The sequence below is a fragment of the Carex rostrata genome, chromosome 22, assembly GCF_964058835.1.
Source record: "Carex rostrata chromosome 22, lpCarRost1.2, whole genome shotgun sequence".
Lineage (NCBI taxonomy): Eukaryota > Viridiplantae > Streptophyta > Magnoliopsida > Poales > Cyperaceae > Carex > Carex rostrata.
Window position 1 is genome coordinate 6828049 of NC_135939.1, and position 19472 is coordinate 6847520.

Consider the following 19472-nt stretch of genomic DNA (forward strand, 5'->3'; position numbering starts at 1 on the left):
TGTGAGAGTTAAAAACTTTAAATACCATAATTTCTAAAAAGTAGTTAATAGTTATTTAGAAATCCTTTTGAGTTTTAGGGATGTAGATGCTCTTAGATCTATTGGATCGGCCTCCATTCCATGTTCTTATTATCTTATAATAAAAATATAATGAATTGGTACGATTTTGTTTTCGCTCTCGAATTTAGAATTTCGTCCAACTTTCAAATTTTTTTTTAAAATTAGCGGTTTTAATATCTACTAATAATATCATTGATAAAAAAAAACATATTACAACGAGTTAAGTGAATGTAGTTCTTAATTTACTTCTTTATTTTCATGAAATTTTCTATTTTTCAAAATCACTCTAATCACTTATAATCACCTTCTAAATTTTTAGATCTACTCTTTTAATCGTACTTGTATATATTTATAATCACTCTAATACTTAAATCCTTATCTCGTTCGTTTGACGGTCAGATCTACTTACTGTCACGCTTCAATCAAGATTAGGACTATACGCTTCGAGCAATACAACACTTTTGGCTCCGCTTGGTTCGTCTCGCTCCTCTTTCCTTCATTCTCCTCTCCGTTCAAGAAAATAGAGATAGAGAGAGAATAATAACGGTTATTGAGAATAAAATCTGAAAGAGTTTTTTTTTGAGAAACAATAAGGATCATGCCCTCATTTATATTAACCATAATCGGTTACATGGATGACAGGTTTCTAGAAGGGAAACCTGTGAGTGGGGGTGGAAAGAAAATAAAATAAAAAATTAAAACTAAAAAAAGAAGTAGCTCCCAGCCGAGCTAGGTTCTAGAAAAGAAGAAAGAAAAATATGTAAATGTAAACATAAACGTAAATTATCTATCTATTGTCTCTGAATCTTCTACCCGAATCGCATTTGAGCTGTGAAACTTTCCACTGTTGACTTGTATCTTCTAGAAAAGAAGAAAGAGGCATGGAGATTCACGCAATGGCAGACACAAAATCTGAAAGAGTTGAAAGGAACGGAATAGAGTGGAGAAGAGGAGGCAGCTAAGTTTGATAGGTTTTTTTTTTTTTTCCTTTTTCTTTTCTCCGCTGAGCACACCGTTTTTATCTTTATGTAATTGGTAAATTCTTAAAATTTTATTGAATGTGAAATTTCATATTGTTTCGGTATGTCATTTTGTTCGTTTTTTTATTTAAAATAGATTATAATATTTTATTTATAGTGGGTTTTGTGTGTTTATACGGTTATAAAAAAAAATTTATGTTTTCTTTAGTGTTTATTGCTGTTAAGAATTTAAGATAAAAAGAATTTTGAGATTGTGTTGTATTTGGTATATGTTTTTGGTTGTGATAAGTGTTGTAAATAACGGTATGTATTTGTCGGACGGACATAATACCGTCAAACAATTAATTGAAAATAATCAGAAATAATCGGCTGATTAATTGAAAAAAATATGTAATCACCGCCAACAACTAATCAGTCGATTAACGGGTTTATATTTGTTGTATTTATTGGTAGATACGTGAAGGTGTTGTAATGGGCTTACATTTTATTTTTATTTGTTAAATTGTCAGACCTAGAAATATTAATTCTAACCACGTGCTGCGTATGGTTAGCTCGGTCCAATGATATGTCTGCCAACAAGGTAAACGAATTTAAATGTTTAAATAAATTGAGGACATACAAGTTCGTATTAATAATGTGAGCTGAAATTTATATAATAAAGAAAAACTTATACTACAAAAGATTGGCAATTTTCGCGAGAGTAAAAAATGACTTTTCGCAACGGAATACCATCATAAACGTGTTTTTTCTATTACTGACGGTACTTTTCACGATGAAGTGCCGTCATAAATGCGCTTTTTTCTCTCACGAAAAGTACCTACCTTGTTGTTAAACACTTTATTTTAGTAAAAGACAAGAACAAGTTAAACCATGCCATGCATCATCACAATATACACCATTTCTTTCATTTATACCTTGTTATCTTTTTTCTGAGGCGAGGAATATTGGGAAGGGGATGGTTTGCTTTGATGTCATTATCTCTAAGAAGAATTTTATTTAAAAACCATAATTAAAAAAAAATTATGAAACCAACATAATTACTTTTCTTTTTTACAAAACTTATAGCAACTGAAATGTCATTTTAGTCCTGAATTTTTTTTTTTGTGGACCGAAATGACAATTCAGTGCCAGATATTTTCACAATTTTTCAACGTATTTTTGCCTCGAAATCTGTGAAAACGACTGAGACCAAAATGGCAATTCGGTCCCAGAAAAAAAGGGACCGAAATGATATCTTGGTTCTTATGATTTTTATAAAAAAATAAAGCAATCAAGCTAGTTTGGTAAAATTTAATTTCTAATTTATTTATAGTTTCTAAAAAAAATTCCTCTAAGAATGCATCCTACTGCTACAAGTTCTTTTATTTTTAAATTTCAATCAAGCACTTTATAATGAATCTATGTAAGAATAAGATCACATGGTTCATGTCATGAATTTCAATGGTGGTAGAATAATACTATTTGACAACTTACAATTAATAAGAGAATGTTTGGACTCTTTGGAGATTGTTTGTTACAAAAATTATTTATGAGATCTTAAAATAAAGTTAATAAAAAAAGGAATAAAAGCGACCAGACAGGCAGACAAAAAAAGTCCATAACCTAATTTAATGTATGATGAAAATAACAAGATAGAAATATTAAAATTCCACTTTTGACCCCAGAAAAGATAAAAAGGCTACGAGCTGCCGCATGAATTGACCACAGCAGCCTTTCAGAAGCTAATTCTTATTATTTGGTTATTTAAAATATTTTTTTAGTTGAATTTTAAAAAGAAAAGAAAGTGAAAACTGATAGTGATAAATTTTCTTCTTAGGAAAGATATCCGAATTTTTTATCAATATCATTTTAAAAAAAAATTACTGAAATTGGAGAATTTGAAAAATACCAGGACCTTCAAGTCATTCTGTTGCTTTATTTTTTTAGGGGCCTTCAAGTCAATCTATGACTCATCAGAAACCTAAATATCAGTATATAGTACAGTGCAATTTTGAGTTTTTGGAAGGCCTCAATGTTAAGAATGAAACCGCAGATTGACTTGAAGACTCTAATATTTTTCGAATTCTCTATGATTTATGGTTTTTTTTTAACAGTGGTATTAATAAAAAAAAATTGGGAAAGAGACATTTATTAGCATGCGTAGGTCAAATTTAATATGGCCAGGCGGCTAACTGGCGTTAATGCATCTCTAAAAAGGTTTTCGTGTCTCTTTGTAATTAAAAAAAGGTATGATATTTTTGCTTGGTATATGTCACAATCTCCACAAATCAATTTGTGATTTGATATTTTTGCGCCAACGGAATTAATTTGTTGGTCGTTATTCCGGCTGCTGTACATGTATGACAATGAACATGATCCTAACTAGCTAGTGGGTTATATATAATAGTGATAATTAAAGAGGAGAAAAGTGCATGATCAAGGTATCCGAGTTAGACTTGGCCACTAAATATTCATTAGATCGGATTATGATTCATCGACTTAGGCTGTGCTCCAATTAGAGGTACGTGGAGGAAGAGGAAGGAAGAAGTATTGTGCGGAGGAGAATCTCATTAATTTCAGACTGCAGCTGTCCACTAATTTCCTCTGCTCCAGAAGAGATGAACGAAAGAGGGAGCGGAGGTGAAGGCCTGTTCGGAGAGAAGAGGAAGGTCGCGGAGTGTTGTTTTTCTTCAAATTTTGTCACCCTCAAATCGGAGTGTAAAAACACTATTCGAAAGTGAGGCCGCCTCCAATCTGTCCCCTTCCTTCCCTTTAATGAGGGTCTGGAGCACAGCCTTAGGGTAGGTCCCGCTTCGTTGACATTTGTACTCGGATCCAAATTCTTACAACATTAATATGCGATATATTTGTACCGTATCGTGACGTAAAAAGTCACATTATAACTTGATACGTCACGACATGGTACATATATGTCACAGTACGGTACGTGTGTTAGTTATGTGTCGTGTCTCGTGTTGTGACTGCTTGGCATAATTATTTTTTGAAAAATTGATATGTTACGCGAAAGATGTTGTCACAATATAACACATCACGTGTGATTATGACCGTTACATATTTGATCAAATGATAAATTGTAAATAAACTAACACTTAAATTATGAAAAGAATTGTTAAATGTAACCAAATATGATAAAAATAATCACTTTTAGACACGTCACGTGTAGTTATTGCGTACTTTGGTCATTATGTGATCAGTTATATACAGTGATTATCCTTTCAAATTTAATCACCGTACAACATAATACTTGATCACAACACACTATATCACTCGAATCATAACCATACAACATGTCCCGTATATACATCCCTTGTCAGGTCCGCTAATTAAATAATGAGGAGGGTTCAAATGCCTCCATTTTTTGTGCCTCAATCATGCCTCTATTTTTAAAAACTTTAATAACTCAAAATTTAAATCTTAAAATTTAAAATAAACCATTGGATATAAACTATATCATTTTTATCTATGCACATGTAAAAAATTATGGCATTTCAACTTTGTTTTGATTGTCATCTTGAGCTTGTAAAAATGTATACAAATGTGGATAATTTCTAGACGTTGATTTTTCAACTTATTGATTCATATAAAAGCAAAATCAAAATGTGATAATTTTTATGAGCAAATAGAGAAAATAACATAGATTACATCTAACGGTTTTATTTTGACGTTTAAGTTTTAAATTTTGAGTTATTTAAGTTTTTAAAAATGGAGGCATGATGGATGCATTTGAACCCTCCTCTTAAATAATAATTATATCAACCCTCATCTTTAGCTAATTGATTCAATTAACATGACTAGGCTCTATAGCTTGATCATCATTTTATTTTATTTGAAAGAAGAAAATTTATGGCACACGTTGTGTATATTCTGAGCTCATTGCTTGCAGACTTGAAGTCACCTCTTCTGTGACTTCATCAACAAAGTCACAGCCACCAAAGCAAAATTGATTCCATATATCCTGTTGCTGTTGCGCCTATCAGAAAAAATTTACTTTACTGTGATAAATCCACGCAGGGTTGTCTTGTCTTTTTGGTGCGCTTATAAAAATACAACCGGGACCACCACTGGTAGTGGTATGAAACCATCAGAGGTATTTTATCGTCGACTTCTAGAATCTTCTGATGTGGAAATGAAGGAGAAGGAGAGAGAAATGAAATTGCGTTCAGCGTGCATGGGTCAAGGATGCCAGCGGCTTTGAACGAAACGCGTGTCAGTCGTGCTGTTTACTGTCTAAACTTAAGAAGCCTTGTTGGATTCGTTTTTTTTTCTTTTTTGCCATTATATCTAAATATAAAAATTATATAGTGTGTTATAGCATGATCAAGGTATCCTCCCCTGAAATTTAAAATACAAAAATTGTGACCAGTAAGAATTCAATTCAAGCTCTTTCCAACACTATATAAGCTTTTACTATTAAATTAAAGTTAGTCTGTAATAATTTATGAGGAGGGCTGGACTATATAAAATGTTCTAAAAAAAATAAAATTTAATTAAATCTTAGTATATATAACTAATATTTTAAAATAATAGGGTTGGCTTAGCCACTTTTTGATTGGCTTAAGATCCGCCTCTGGTTATAGTAAATTAAATAGTCTAAATTAAAAATAGAGGAGGGTTGAAATGTCTTAATTTTTAAAAACTTAAATAACTCAAAGTTTAAAACTTAAACATCAAAATAAAACCGTTAGATATGATCTATATTATTTTTCTCTCTGTGTCCATAAAAAATTATCACATTTTGATTTTGCTTTTATATGAATCAATAAGTTGAAAAATCAACGTCTAAAAATTATCCACATTAGTATACATTTTTACAAGCTCAAGATGACAACCAAAACAAAGTTTAAATGCCATAATTTTTTACGCGTGCATAGATAAAAATGATATAGTCCATATCCAACGGTTTTATTTTGAATTTTAAGATTTAAATTTTGAGTAATTAAAGTTTTTAAAAATGAAGGTATGATGGAGGCATTTGAACCCTCCTCTTAAAAATATTAAATTATATCAAGAGGAGGGATCTACTTACACTCTTTTTTGGTGACACCAAATTACATCTTATATTTTGAAAATCCAAACAGTCGATTTAAACCGTTCAATATGATGGATACATTAAAATGTGCTTGCATATCAAATTTTACATTTTTTTGAATTTATTTTACTATTTATTAAGGTGGGTACAAAAATTCAATGGACTGAAAACAACGATTTTGTAAAATACTTAATAAATAGTAAAAAAAACTTTAAAAAATTGTAAAATTTGATATGCAATGACATTTTAATATATCTATCATGTTGAACAATTTTGATAGACTGTTTGAGTTTTAAAATTTTTGAAAATATAAGATGTAATCGGTGTCGAAAAAAAAAGATTTAAGTGGATCCCTCCTCTTATATCAATTGCTCTTCAACAAGTCAACTACGTATGATTATTTCAACTCAAAGTTAAGATGACTAAAAATCTAATAAAAAATTCAAACTTTTTTATTTTTTGTTTTTTTTTAAAAAAAAAACTCAAACCTTTTTGTTGAAGCCCAATAATACATAAAGCCGGTTAGTCCGGCCTAATGTCGAAATTGCAATTGAGACTTTCCAAAAAAAAGGAATTCTAACTTATCTTGATTCTTGACCAAACCCTTACCTAAATAAGCACCATTTATTGCCGGGTGACTATGTGAGTCATGAATTCGTATCCTCTGCATTAACTCAAAAAGGAATTTTTGAGTTAATGTATCTGAACTGTCTGATAAATTTTAGATTTGTTCAAATTAAATTTGCACTAATATTAAAAACTCTTATGTTTTAAGCGGGTGCTAGATGACTTCGTTTATAATCGGACGGTCAAAATGTATTAACTCAAAAGATGCTCTTTTGAGTTAATGCAGATGATGGTGAATCACATTATCAGTGATTGTATTAATTATATACTAAATTACTTCTCAGAAAAGTAGAATCCACCCATTAACAGAAATTAGGACACCACCAAAAGTCATTCCTCTCTTGTGAATTCCTTCGTTGGCACTTGGCACGCTAAATAATTTATAATTTCCGAAACATTAATTAGTAATCATCATCAATAAATACTAAGTATATTTTTTTTTGTTCGAGCATCTACATCCCTAGTACAATGGGAATTTCTAATATAATGTGGTAGTTTCTAATTCAGTTTCAGGAATGTAGGAGAGTTTATTATTTATAAACTATGCATGAGAGTTTTTTATTAAGAAATTATTTATAAATTTTATGGTGGTTAAATAATTTGCTGAAATTATTTCTCTTTTTAATTTTATTGCTGACGTGGTTTAATAGAAACTCTAAAATTAATTTCAGAAATGTGAGAGTTAAATACTTTATAGACTATAATTTTTAAATAATAATTAACAGTTATTTAGAAACTCATTTGAGATGCTGAGATGTAGATGCTCTTAATACTAAATAGTGAAAGTGTGGGACTCATTTATATATGAGTCTATTATGACCTGGTTTTTTTTTCTTTTTTTCTATATAGATATGATATGATATGCCGACCGTTAGACATCAGTGTCACAGGCTTAGCACAGCTTATGCAAAAGTCGGTAAATGGGGTCACGAATCCGGATATAGATGAATAATATTTGACCCGTTTGCACCTCTATATCCAATAAACCAAAACTTTTAAGGCTCTACATATTAATAGTCAACTCTAGTTAGTTATTTTAAGAGAAGAATAAGTTATCTGGCATATTATTTCATTTTTTAAATACTATTTTTGAAAACTAAGTCTGCAACGACAAGAACTTGTATCACGACACTAAATCTGCAATTCTCCTCTCTTTACTTGTTTGACATATTGTTTATTTCTTTATGCTAAAAAGGAACTTTGGCTTTGCAAGTGTCGTAATTTTGAGTCTGAACATTAACGTTGTCAATAGCAATGCTATTGTTGCGAATTCTGTCTCCAGTATGTCATGAATTTAATTTACTTATTCTTACTGTCATAACAAACATTGATGGTATGATGGGTCAAAATGGGGGTACACTTAAGCTCTTGATCCACTAGCCCACCTCATCAATCTTATATTGATCGTTAACAATTCACTTCAAGACCATTATTTCCTTTGTCCTAATTATTTTCTCTTCCTTCTTTTTAAACCGAAAAACATTTGACTGTTGGAAAACAACATATTATTAGGGTGTAAGCGCTCCTTCGGAGCGGATAATGTTAATATTATATCCGTATCTATCTATCAACGAGTGAATATGGATAGTAAACGGATATCAAAATTTAAAACCAAATCCGTGTTAAATGGATACGGATACGGAGCGAATAATTTACGAATACATATTCGAATATGGATATGAAACGAATAATTGTCGGATAATTGATTTATACACTTTAAGATACAAAAGAGTGCATTGTTGTTGTTTTCAAACAATGGCTAAAATCAATTTAACAGAGATTAAAAGCATACTACATTCACAAACTACAATCATGAATGGAAAAAAATAGAGGTAAAAGGGAAAGAAAATAGCACTATTGTAGCACCATCATCAGCGAAAAAGATATTAAATTGAAAACCATATCGTATTATCATTTATCACACAACCAAGACTGAAATAAATATGAAATAATTATATAACAACTTCTATTCGGAACAATAAAGTTGGAGCCGGTTGGAAACAATTTCAGATCCGAATAATTGCAGACACATATAAAAATATTCACTTTTATAAAATTATTTCATCATATGCAAAAATTATCGGTATCCGTTTACACCCCTACATATTATGCAATATACACACAACATATTACCTAATTTGCCATTCGTTGAAAATTGTGCCACTTTATCCTAAGGATCAAATCCTTACCTATATTAGCCACTAAAGGGAATCGACTTTTGCAGCACCTAATTATACATTGGCGGAGCAAGTTGCATTCAAATACTAAAATATTCCTGTAAATAGTAGATTCCACCAAGGCACCAATAAACAAAGGTAATGTGCCCAGAAGATATTCCAATCTCGGTTATTACGTGTCAATCGCGCTAAATCATTTCCATATGAGTTGTGACCTAAGCAGTAAACTGTAAACATCAACATATTGTGCCTAAGTTTTCCACGGTAAGGCCAAAATCATGCTCAAGAGGTCCTGCATTCAGTACAAGAAAACAAAAAAACTTTCTTTTCTAGGAATCAAGACAAAAACAGTTTTACCATTTGTGAGAAGTAAACAAAACACAGGAAAGTCTAGAAAGCAATGTATACTACATTGCTTTAAATCAAACAAACAGGTTTTCGTATAGAACAAGGAGCAACAGGACAACTAGCTAACAATTCCAAAATCTTTTGCAAAGGTTTATCACCATAATCTATATCTTAAAAGAGAAATATGATGTCAATGTTTGGTAGAAGTATATAAAATTGAAAGTACTAACTAGGTTACTTGAAATCAGGACTCAACCTAACAAATAGATTACAATAGGTATCTAGTTGCCAGTAGTTCTGTCACCTTTTGCTCACAAAAAAAAAATCTTCAAGAGGGTTCAACAGAAAAGTAATTTCTTGAACTACGGCAGAACGTGACATGTGCCAAATTTATGGAAGAAAGCACCATTTAAAAAAGTTCCAGAAAAATACTTGAAACAGACTATTTCAGAAACTTCAGAAAAAGAATATACATAAAACAATATTCTAGTTTAATTCACTCTGAATCACACTCTGCCTGACAAACTGGTAGATAGTATGTATCCAGTTGCCAGTATTTCTGCCTTACACCTTCCCATACCTCCTTTGACAAGCAATCTTTAACTGGGAGAGGGATGAACTGAGTAGAATATCCTAAATTTGCAAGCTCAAGGGAGACCAGCTGGCAGTACACTACGTGAAAAAATGCATTGTCACCACAAAGTCCGTTGAAATAAGAGTAGATGCCCCCAGGTCTTAGTAGCCTAGGGAGGTGCTGGTGAAATTCTCTCATGTCCTCATAATATTCCCCATACGTGTCGAAGAATATACCTGTTAAAGTGAAATGCATGTCAGAGCAAGTTCCTGAGAGAAAGACCATTGTTGTACGGGGAACAGGAACATGAACGATTTCTTGAAATATTACACATACTTTATGGTACTCTGATGCAAAGTGCATTTAGTGGAAATCAAATTAACTTTTCTGCAGAGCTTTTCAGTTGTTACTTGCGAAATATGTGATAAACAGATAGGATATCTGAATTATTGAAAATTAAACCTATATAAAAGAACAAAGCTAATAAAGATTGGATTGCTGAGGTTTGCTTTTTCAATCGTAAATGGTCCCTGTTTCAAGATGACCGTATCAATACACAGTATGGACCCTCTGAACAGTATTTAGTTAACCCTTTGTCAGAGTTTAGTATTCATGATAAATTGAATTCTGATAATTTGGCTGCAACTTGATAGCATCAATCACATTTGTAAACCTACAAGGAAATGGATTGTTCCAACACACCAAGGTACCAAATTGTACAGTATCGAGTTCAATTATATTGAATGCTGAGTTGCTTTTGATTGTTACTTCTATAAGGCAGTAGAGTAAAAGAGAGAGAGAGAGAAAACTAGTGTACAAAACTCAACTCTCCGGTGCACAGTTTGGACCACATCAAAATCCATAAGGGTGTGGTAACGCTTAACGCAATACACATTATATTGGACAAACATCATGATACAGGTGGGTACAGTTCCTTAATTCCCTGGGTATCTCAGAGTAGCTGGAATTGATATTTGTTTCAAAATATAATGCCATAGTATTTGAGTAGGACCTACTGCCTGGTGCAGATTAACTCCGGTATGTCTGTTTTATGCTTGTATTTTTACTTGTTTTCAATTGAAAACAGGTAGATCCACAAGTTCCAATTCTGTTTTATTTTATTTTTTTGAAAATAATAACATTAAGAAAACATAGCATAGCATTAAAAATACAAGCATCATAGGTGTCAAGTTGAGGCAAAACATCTTGCTAACAACCAAAAACAACTAGCATAGCATTAAAAAAAACATACTAATAAAGAGGAAAAGGAACTGTTTATGGTACCATCATAGGTGTCGAGTTGAGGCACAACATCTTGCCAACGACCAAACACGATCTTTACATGCTTTTTCTCTCCCCAACCCAACTTCAACATCCTTGCATACACATCTGGATGTGCCTCAATTATTGTGTGCTCCTCTGGATTGTACCTCTCTATTGCCTCGTCAACTAAACCCATCCCAAACCCCACATTTAATATGTGTCCCCCATTTGTGCACACAGCTCGGGCATGGGCTTCCATCAGTGGCATCTCCCATCCCATCATTACAGCTTTGCTGTCTGTATCCATTATCCTATTAATTGAGAAAATGTAATTTCATTAATAAATTAGTCAGATATATTATCAGTTGAGGCCGGGGTGGACCTGCCCACCCCCCCCCCCCTGGATTTTGAGTTTTTGCCTCCCTCTTGATGTTTGATTTGTAATTCGGATTAAATTTAGAGTTAAAATTATAATAAATTTCTTAAATTATGATTGGTAATTAGAATTATAAGTTAGCGAATCAAAAATTATAAGTCAGAGTATTGGAAAGTATAAGTTGAAGTATTATTTTTATTGAGTACCTAATTAGTTAATAAGTTTAAACCCGATTAGCTATTTAAACCTAATTCGATATTTTTTTACCCCCGACGAAAATGCGGGGTCCACCCCTGAGTTGAGGGAATCCATATCACCCCCAGGTACCTAAGGTGCAAGTGGTGAATTTGGACCGTTCATTTCACATGGCACGAATCTCAAAGCAGACCCCCTATAACCTCAACAGGCACCGGATTGAGTTTGATATGGATGAAATTGATCTGAGCTGTTTCAATTGCACCTCCGGTACCTAGGGGGACACGGACTCAAGTTGAGGTATATTAGTACCACTGTACCAGGTTGTTTCAAATGCCTATTTTTTTGGTGATTATTTTGTCATTTTCACGAGTAAAAGCAGATGTGCTGATCCTAACAATACTGAAACCAACAAACCACTACCTGTCTTCTCCAAATGCAACTCTTTCATCAAGATAACTAGAATCTGAATTCGAATCATTTCTCTTCGATCTGGTAATAGTTCCAAGTATGAGCTCAGCTTGCACAGCGAAACCCAGCAAGACGTCGACTGTCTCCTGGTGCGAGCTCTCCATGGCGAGGTCCCCAGCACAGAGACCTGATGGAGTGAGCGCGTTCCATGGTGCACCAGCATCTAGGAGGAGGCGTACAATGGCTGTGTGACCATGGGACGCTGCGTGCATGAGAGGAGTCATGCCATTCGGGTCAAAATAAGAAGGATCTGCGCCGGAGGAGAGAAGGGAGGTTACTCCGGCGATGTCCCCGGCAGACGAGGATGCGCAGAGGCGGTCCTCCGGCGTGGCTGGTGTCTGATCAGCTGGCGCCGCCATTTTTAGTGACTGATTATGTTGATGGGGTTTATTTTCGCGGGAGAGGTTTTCACAGGGGGGGTTTCTAATGGTGAAGGCCTGGAAAGAAACGGGCTAATGGGCTGGTTTGAAAATTTTATCTATACGGGCTAATGGGCTTGGGCTTCATTTTATTGATCGGTTGAGGTAGATTATCATGTCACGGGCTTTTTAGACTTGAGTCCTTGATGGCAGAGAATTCGCATCCTATGAGATATCTAAAATTTAGTGTTTTTTTTAGAAATTAAACCCTTTCAAATATGTTCTGCATGAATCTCAGAGCACAAATAATACTGGCCTCCTGCACTGTCTCCGAATAGGCACTGTACACGTTGGTCACACAAAATTGGAGATATGTCAGAGGATACGCACTCGATGGCAGAGGGGCGTCACGGCAGGGGCGGATCTATAGAGCCTCAGGGGTAGGCAAATGGATTATGAAATTTTTTTGAAGTAGAACTAGTATTATACGTTAGTGCCTATCTCTAAACAATATTAGTGCCTACCCTGATTCCACAGAAAATAAGAAAATATGGTCCAGTTAGAGATCCATGCCATGTTTATAATCTCTCTTATGTTAATGGAAATGAAAAATCGTTGAAAAGAAAAAGAAAAAGTTGTTTTCACCGTGGAAAAAAAGGAGATGGGAAGAAAGAAGAGTGTGATATGTGGAATCATTGTTTTCTATTTAATTGAATGGACCAGATTTTGGTTTTCATATTGGGCCGCATTAAAATATATTGGAATCAGTTTTTTTTTTTTTAATTTAATGATTAGTTTTAAGTTCTTTGTTTTAAATTTTGACATGAGGCCATGTTGACATTATATTAGGATAAGTTTCTAATCATTTAATTCAAGCAATTTTAATTACTGTAATTTATTATTATTTTTATATTATATTATATTAGTGAATAATTGAGACTTGTTTTTTGTCTTATTAAAAATTTCTTACAAGTTATAATTGTATAAAAAAATTCTATTTTTCAATGCTAGTTTCGTATAGACTACTATTTTTTGATGCGCTAATTTCAAACATTCAAATTTTAAAAAGTGTGTGTATTTTGTGCCTACCTCTGATCAAAATTCTGGATCCGCCCCTGGCACCACCTCAATTATTAGAGCCAAGATCCTCAAGAATTGTCGAGAGTTCGATTTATGAATCTTCTAATTTTGTATTGAGTCAAGTGGTCAAAAAATGTTCAGAAAATGAATGCATTAAAATTAATTTATAAACCTTCTAATTTTGACTGCTTAACTTTATACTAAATTAATTCAAAAGTTATTATTTTTATTTTTTACATGCAAATGCGTCAATAGTAATATAGACGGATTTTAACGGTTCGAATTTGTCATTTAAAATTAATTCAACAGATTTAAGTGTTGAGTTCATAAAAAAAAAATTGATTAACTTAGGGGACACACTAGTTGTACTCTTAAATGTGAAGTCTCGACTGCTTCAGCCCATTATGTTGATCATCTTTTGTTAATTATGGTGGTTTATTTAAATATTGTTGAGTGTCGTATAATTATTTTATTAATAAGAAAATTTAATAGGTGTAATTATTTTTGATGAAGTGTTTTTATCATAGTAACAAAATTCTTGGGGGATATAGTATTTTGTAGGAAGTGAATTATTCTTTCTTTATATTTTCTACGTGAAAAGGAAGAGGGCGTATTCTTTAAATTTTGAAAAAAATTCTAGTGTACTCATCAAAACTTTCAAATTAGTTAATTTTCCCATTAAAATATTAAAATTTCTTATTTCTCCGTCTTAAATTAAAATTCTTTATTTTATCATGTGTTAATTAAATTTGAAACTTTCATATTCATATCGTATCCGATCATACTCATATCCATGCAACTTAGAGTAATATTAATATGGGACCACGATCAACATGGAACAATAGACATTTTTTTTTTTGCTTGTCTGTTTGACTGCCTGACAATGAATCAAACTTATTTTAATAACTAAAATAAGAGGGGGAGGGGGGAGAGAGAGATTACGGCCCTGTTCGGTAGCCCAATAAGAAATAGGAATCAATAGTTACTGTTTATGTTGAAAAAAAAAATTCAGTTCAAGTAAATTTTTTTTTTCACATAAACAGTAACTTGTTTTTTACTGTCGAACAGAGCCTACAACTGCTTGTTTCAACAGCAGGGAAATCTCACAGGCTTTGCCCAATAGTTTCTTTCAAAGATAAAAGAGCGACATGTATAGCCGTATAGGTTACAGTTTCTTTTACGATTCGATAAACATAAATTTGACTTGGCATGCAGATTAAAGTTCATGATACAGTATTTATCATTAAAATGGCTATAAAAAAATGATAAGCATGGAAGGAGTCAAGATTTTTTTTTTTTTTCAAAAAAGTTGTAAAAGCATTAATTATCTGTATTTCTAGTAGTAATAACATGGAATGAGTCAAGATATTGAGACTGGATAGTTTAATAAGTGTTTAAAGAAAAACAATTGTATAAACTATTGTAAAAGTTAAAAATATTAAAGATAACATACAAAAATTTAATTTACAAGGAGGCCTTTCTCCTACTCTCTCTCCCATGATTAATGAGGTCATTAATTCTTATATATGCTACTTGAATTTAAAGAAGATTGAGTTGTTTACCTCACGTTACTTCTCATATTTTACATCTCGATTGACAGTTTAAATCATAACTTGAATTAATTATGAAATAAAGTTTTGCTCCGAAAATTTTTTATTCATAGAAATCATTAAATCTAGACGTATGAAAATAGAAGAGTGTCATATTTTCAGCAAATATAGAAAGATCTGACTCATTAATTTTGATCCAAAATATATGCATATGTCTCAATAGTTCAGATTCAAATATATGTCTTTCTGGGATCATATATGGACCAAAGCTTGATTCTCCTCTAATCGGACTGTTCGGATCCAAACTTAAAGGAAAACATGGATATAAATCATTAAGTCTAATTCATAATATTTAGATCGGACTCAATGAATCATATTTTTTTTATATTTATTAGAAATGATACACTTTTTTTATTTCCAAACGTCTGATTTTAATAATTTTTACGAATAAAAAAATTCCTTTTACTCCACCTATTATTTCAGGATAAAAAAATGGCCATAGATTGCAACGGCAGAGCGTGTGGGAAAGGGAAGGAAGAGATCTGAAAAAGGCAACGCATCAGAATTAAATGCCAACGGTAAAATTGACCTTTTTTAGTATACCTGAAGCAGCGGCAGCGGTGCATTGCAATTCTGTTTTCATCTACTTTTAAATACTGCCATCACTCTGCAAAGAGTAGAACTAGGGTGCTCTTAAGTCTAAAACTTATCAAATCGATTTCAAATGACGAATTCAAACCGTTGAAATTCACCTATCTTACGTGTGATGCATCTACATGTGAAATTTTTAAACATTCGAATTAATTTAGTATAAAGTCAAGCGGTCAAAAAACGTTCAAAAATAAATGCACTAAAATTAATTTATTAACCTTCTAATTTTGACCGCTTGACTTTATACTAAATTAATTCGAATGTTTAAAAATTTTCACATGTAGATGCATCACACGTAAGGTAGACGGATTTCAACGGTTCGGATTCGTCATTTAAAATCAATTTTATGAGTTTTAGAGCTAAACTTTGGTGAGCTTAAGAGCACCCTAGTTCTACTCCTCTGCAAAATCTAAAGTACTGTATATAACAGAAACCAAGGCGCTTCTTTCAATTAGACCGTTGCATTTATGTTTTCTATAGATTTTGAATAAAATGCGCTCCCGGACGCGTCATTCATCGCTCCAGATTACAACATCAGATCACCATTTTGCTTAATTAAACTTCTAATAGCATTGTTGAAAATTGAATTTGCTTTCTCTTTTTACTTGGAATCAGAATATAAAGAAAGAGAAGAAAGCTCAAATCAACCAATAATTTTTCTTATTGGTACATGCTTTTACTTTCACATGCATATCCTAATGATGCCAGCTAATGTACATGTTCTAATGTTATGAACACCAAACATGCTTATTCCTTTGTCCCTATTCTCTTCAGCATCCAGCTAATTGATTATGATCATAAAACAAAACCACCTAATCTAGGACCATGTTATTCCAATTGGGCTAGCAACCACGTGCTTCCCATCCGACCACACAAGCCGTGCAAACTCAGTTGAACTTGATGGCATTGTTGAAGAAGAAAATGTTACCGTGTAACTCTGCTGCTCGCCACTCTTTTTGAAGCTCAATTCAGATGGATCAACCGCCACCTTAACTCCTCCAGCTGCGCCATTAGTCACAACAGTCACCTTGTATGTGCCTTTCTCTCCTACATTGGTTAATGTACGCGTATGCTTCACCATGGTGGTCCCGTTAGTAAAAACTACTGAGAAAGAGGGATAGTTGAGAGATGACACGGCATACGGTTTTTTGCTATCACAAGTGTAGTTGGCACGCTTGGCAACTGTTGCAATCATGAATTGGGTGTAATTAAGCGCACAAAGGAAGTCTAGATAGTCATCGGGAGTTAGGTCATAGACCAACCCGGGATCAACGGCTCTTGGTGGGTCCACATACCCAGCCCCTATATCAAAGGGCGTTGCGGTTTTTCCAGTGGCAACATCTAAGATTCCATCACCACTTGGATAAGTCGAGTATGCAGTTGTCATCAGTGCCGACCGAATGGCGGCTGGGCTCCAACCTGGGTGGGCCCCTTTCAGCAGTGCTGCGAGGCCACTCACATGGGGGCATGACATAGATGTGCCAGATATGATGTTGAACTCAACACGGCGCGAATCTGCTGCTAACCCTGTTGGACCAACTGACTTACTCCAACCAGCTAGTATGTTAACACCTGGTGCTATCAAGTCAGGTTTTAAGATTTGTGGCGTGATTGTGTTGGGCCCACGAGAAGAAAATGCGGCAACTACCGGAGATGGCATTATGCCTACCTTGGTCCCGTCAAAAGCAATTGTCGCCGTCGGATTAGGGTCTGATGAAATGTATGATTTAATTAAATCACCAGCCTTTTGACCTACGGCAGTGGCAGGAAGGAGATGTGCATCAGCCACTAGCTCCTCTCCATTTGCTGCTGTGTTTGCAAGCACCATACCAGCCCCACCAGCATCATGTACCACTAGCCCCTTTTGCACCCTTGGATTGGTACCGCGATCACACATGACTATTTTGCCTTGCACCTTTTCAGGCACAAGTGTACCAGGCATGCACAAATTTCCTATAGTAGCATTTGAAACCTTACCAGCATAGACAATAGGAAGTGTAGAGTTAGCCAACAGTTTACCGCTATAAAGAGACACGCCAGAAAATTTCTGATTGTTACCTAATGTTACAGAAGCAGGAAAATCCCGATCAATTGTGCCTGCACCCACAGTTGTAATCCATGGTGCCACGTTAGAAAGCGTTGAAGCACCAGGACCTGAGTTCCCGGCTGAACACGAAACAAGTACGCCTCTCTCCATGGCAGAGAATGCACCGATAGCAACACTGTCACGGAAATAGTCAGCTGTACCACCACCCAAAGACATTGACAAAATCCCACAGCCGTCTGACACAGCTGCATCCATTGCTGCTAAAATATCAGAACTAAGGCAACCCCCCAGCCAGCAAACCTTGTATGCTGCCAAACGGGACCCCACTGCCATGCCACGTGCTGTACCTGTGGCAAAACCGAGAAGGCTTGCACCTACCACGGCAGACCCGGCAGCAGTACTGGAAGTGTGGGTCCCATGTCCATCATTGTCACGTGGGGACCGTGACTCTTTGGTCTCATCTATGGGTCCCTTGCTTGCCTCATACCCCTTTGAAAAAAAACGGGCTCCTATTAATTTTCTATTACAGGCAGATTTATTGAAATCGGGTCCAGTTTCACATGTACCCTTCCAATCCGGTGGTACAGGTCCCAACCCAGTATCATCGTAGCTTTTTCCCTCTGGCCAGACACCGGTATCCAACACTCCAACCACCACGTCGGACGCTGAGTTGTCTTGTGGGAAGGCATTAATGCCGGTGGTCCACTGGTCCAGGCCCAGGAACTCCGGAGTACGAGTAGTGTGAAGCTCATAACGGATCTCTGGGTTAACAAACATTACACCAGGCTGGGTCTCTAGAACCCGAGCCTCGGCTGGTGTTAAACGGGCTGAGAACCCGTGAAGAACAGTGTCGTATGAATAGATGATCTCGGCTGACTCGGATACTGACTGAAGGGATACACCATACCTACAAAGTAAGTTGATCAAATTCAATTGTCTCAGGTTCTGAATTTTTTTTCAATTTTATTGACTAAATTGCAAAATTGAACATCAGAATCGGACTGGACTGGACTGGACTGCATGGTAGTATGGAATCACAATTTGCAAACTTGGAAGGGTGAAATTGAAAAGGTTACAAATTTACCAGTCACGAGGGTAGAACTCAGAGGGCATCTCGGACTTGGCCATGTGAACGATATAGGTGCTTCTCTGCTCAGCAGCACGTGCCAGGCACGTGAAGGAGAGGAAGAGAACTGAGAGAACCAGCGCCATTCCTTGTAGCAGTGATTCAGATCCCATTGCTTCCGCTTTTCTATCTAGGTTAGGTTTCTCTCTTCCCCTCTTCACTGATCGTATCGTGCTTATAACTGAAGGTACTTGCGTAATAGAAGAGAGGGCTACTTCACATGGGGAGCGCCTGGTAGTGGTCTGTGTAGACTGTACATGGTAAAGCTTTATAGAGCAACAGGAACAGGTTATGTTCACATTTGAAACTTGTACTAGAGATCTTCTGTGGCGATACATATGTGCACAACTATATAGATTTACGCACACGCGGGGACCACACGATGTTTCTGTGGTAACTGGGAAGTGGGGTCTCCACGGACAAATTGGACACAGTCACACAGCGTGTGACTCTTCACGTGCCTTATAGGTTAAGCATACCTGATTTTTAGTAATTGATAAAGTCCTCTGAAATCCTTCAGGATAGAATTTACGGTGGGTTATTAATTTTTTTTGTTGGT

The 19472-nt window shown here is 34.8% G+C and overlaps 2 protein-coding genes across 3 annotated transcripts in view; both read right to left on the reverse strand.

Moving 5' to 3' along the window:
* Window positions 1-9556: 9556 nt before the first annotated feature.
* Window positions 9557-12503, reverse strand: LOC144574329 (ankyrin repeat family protein). The gene is made up of 3 exons (XM_078324274.1): window positions 12053-12503; window positions 11080-11369; window positions 9557-10031 (listed from the first exon to the last, which is right to left on the reverse strand). The coding sequence occupies exons 1-3, from the start codon at window positions 12457-12459 to the stop codon at window positions 9718-9720; spliced, it is 1011 nt and encodes a 336-aa protein (XP_078180400.1). The 5' UTR covers window positions 12460-12503; the 3' UTR covers window positions 9557-9717.
* A 3875-nt stretch (window positions 12504-16378) lies between these two features.
* The window catches only part of LOC144574318 (subtilisin-like protease SBT1.7), a 53932-nt gene continuing 50838 nt past the window's right edge, over window positions 16379-19472 (reverse strand). The window contains exons 2-3 of one of the 2 annotated variants that reach the window (XM_078324259.1): window positions 18872-19050; window positions 16379-18694 (exon numbers count right to left, since the gene is read on the reverse strand). In XM_078324259.1, the coding sequence (XP_078180385.1) occupies window positions 16558-18694; window positions 18872-19026 (2292 nt within the window). In that variant the 5' untranslated portion in view covers window positions 19027-19050 and the 3' untranslated portion in view covers window positions 16379-16557. Of the gene's footprint in view, window positions 18695-18871; window positions 19187-19472 lie in introns of those variants that run through there. The other variant, XM_078324258.1, reaches the window with a different exon arrangement.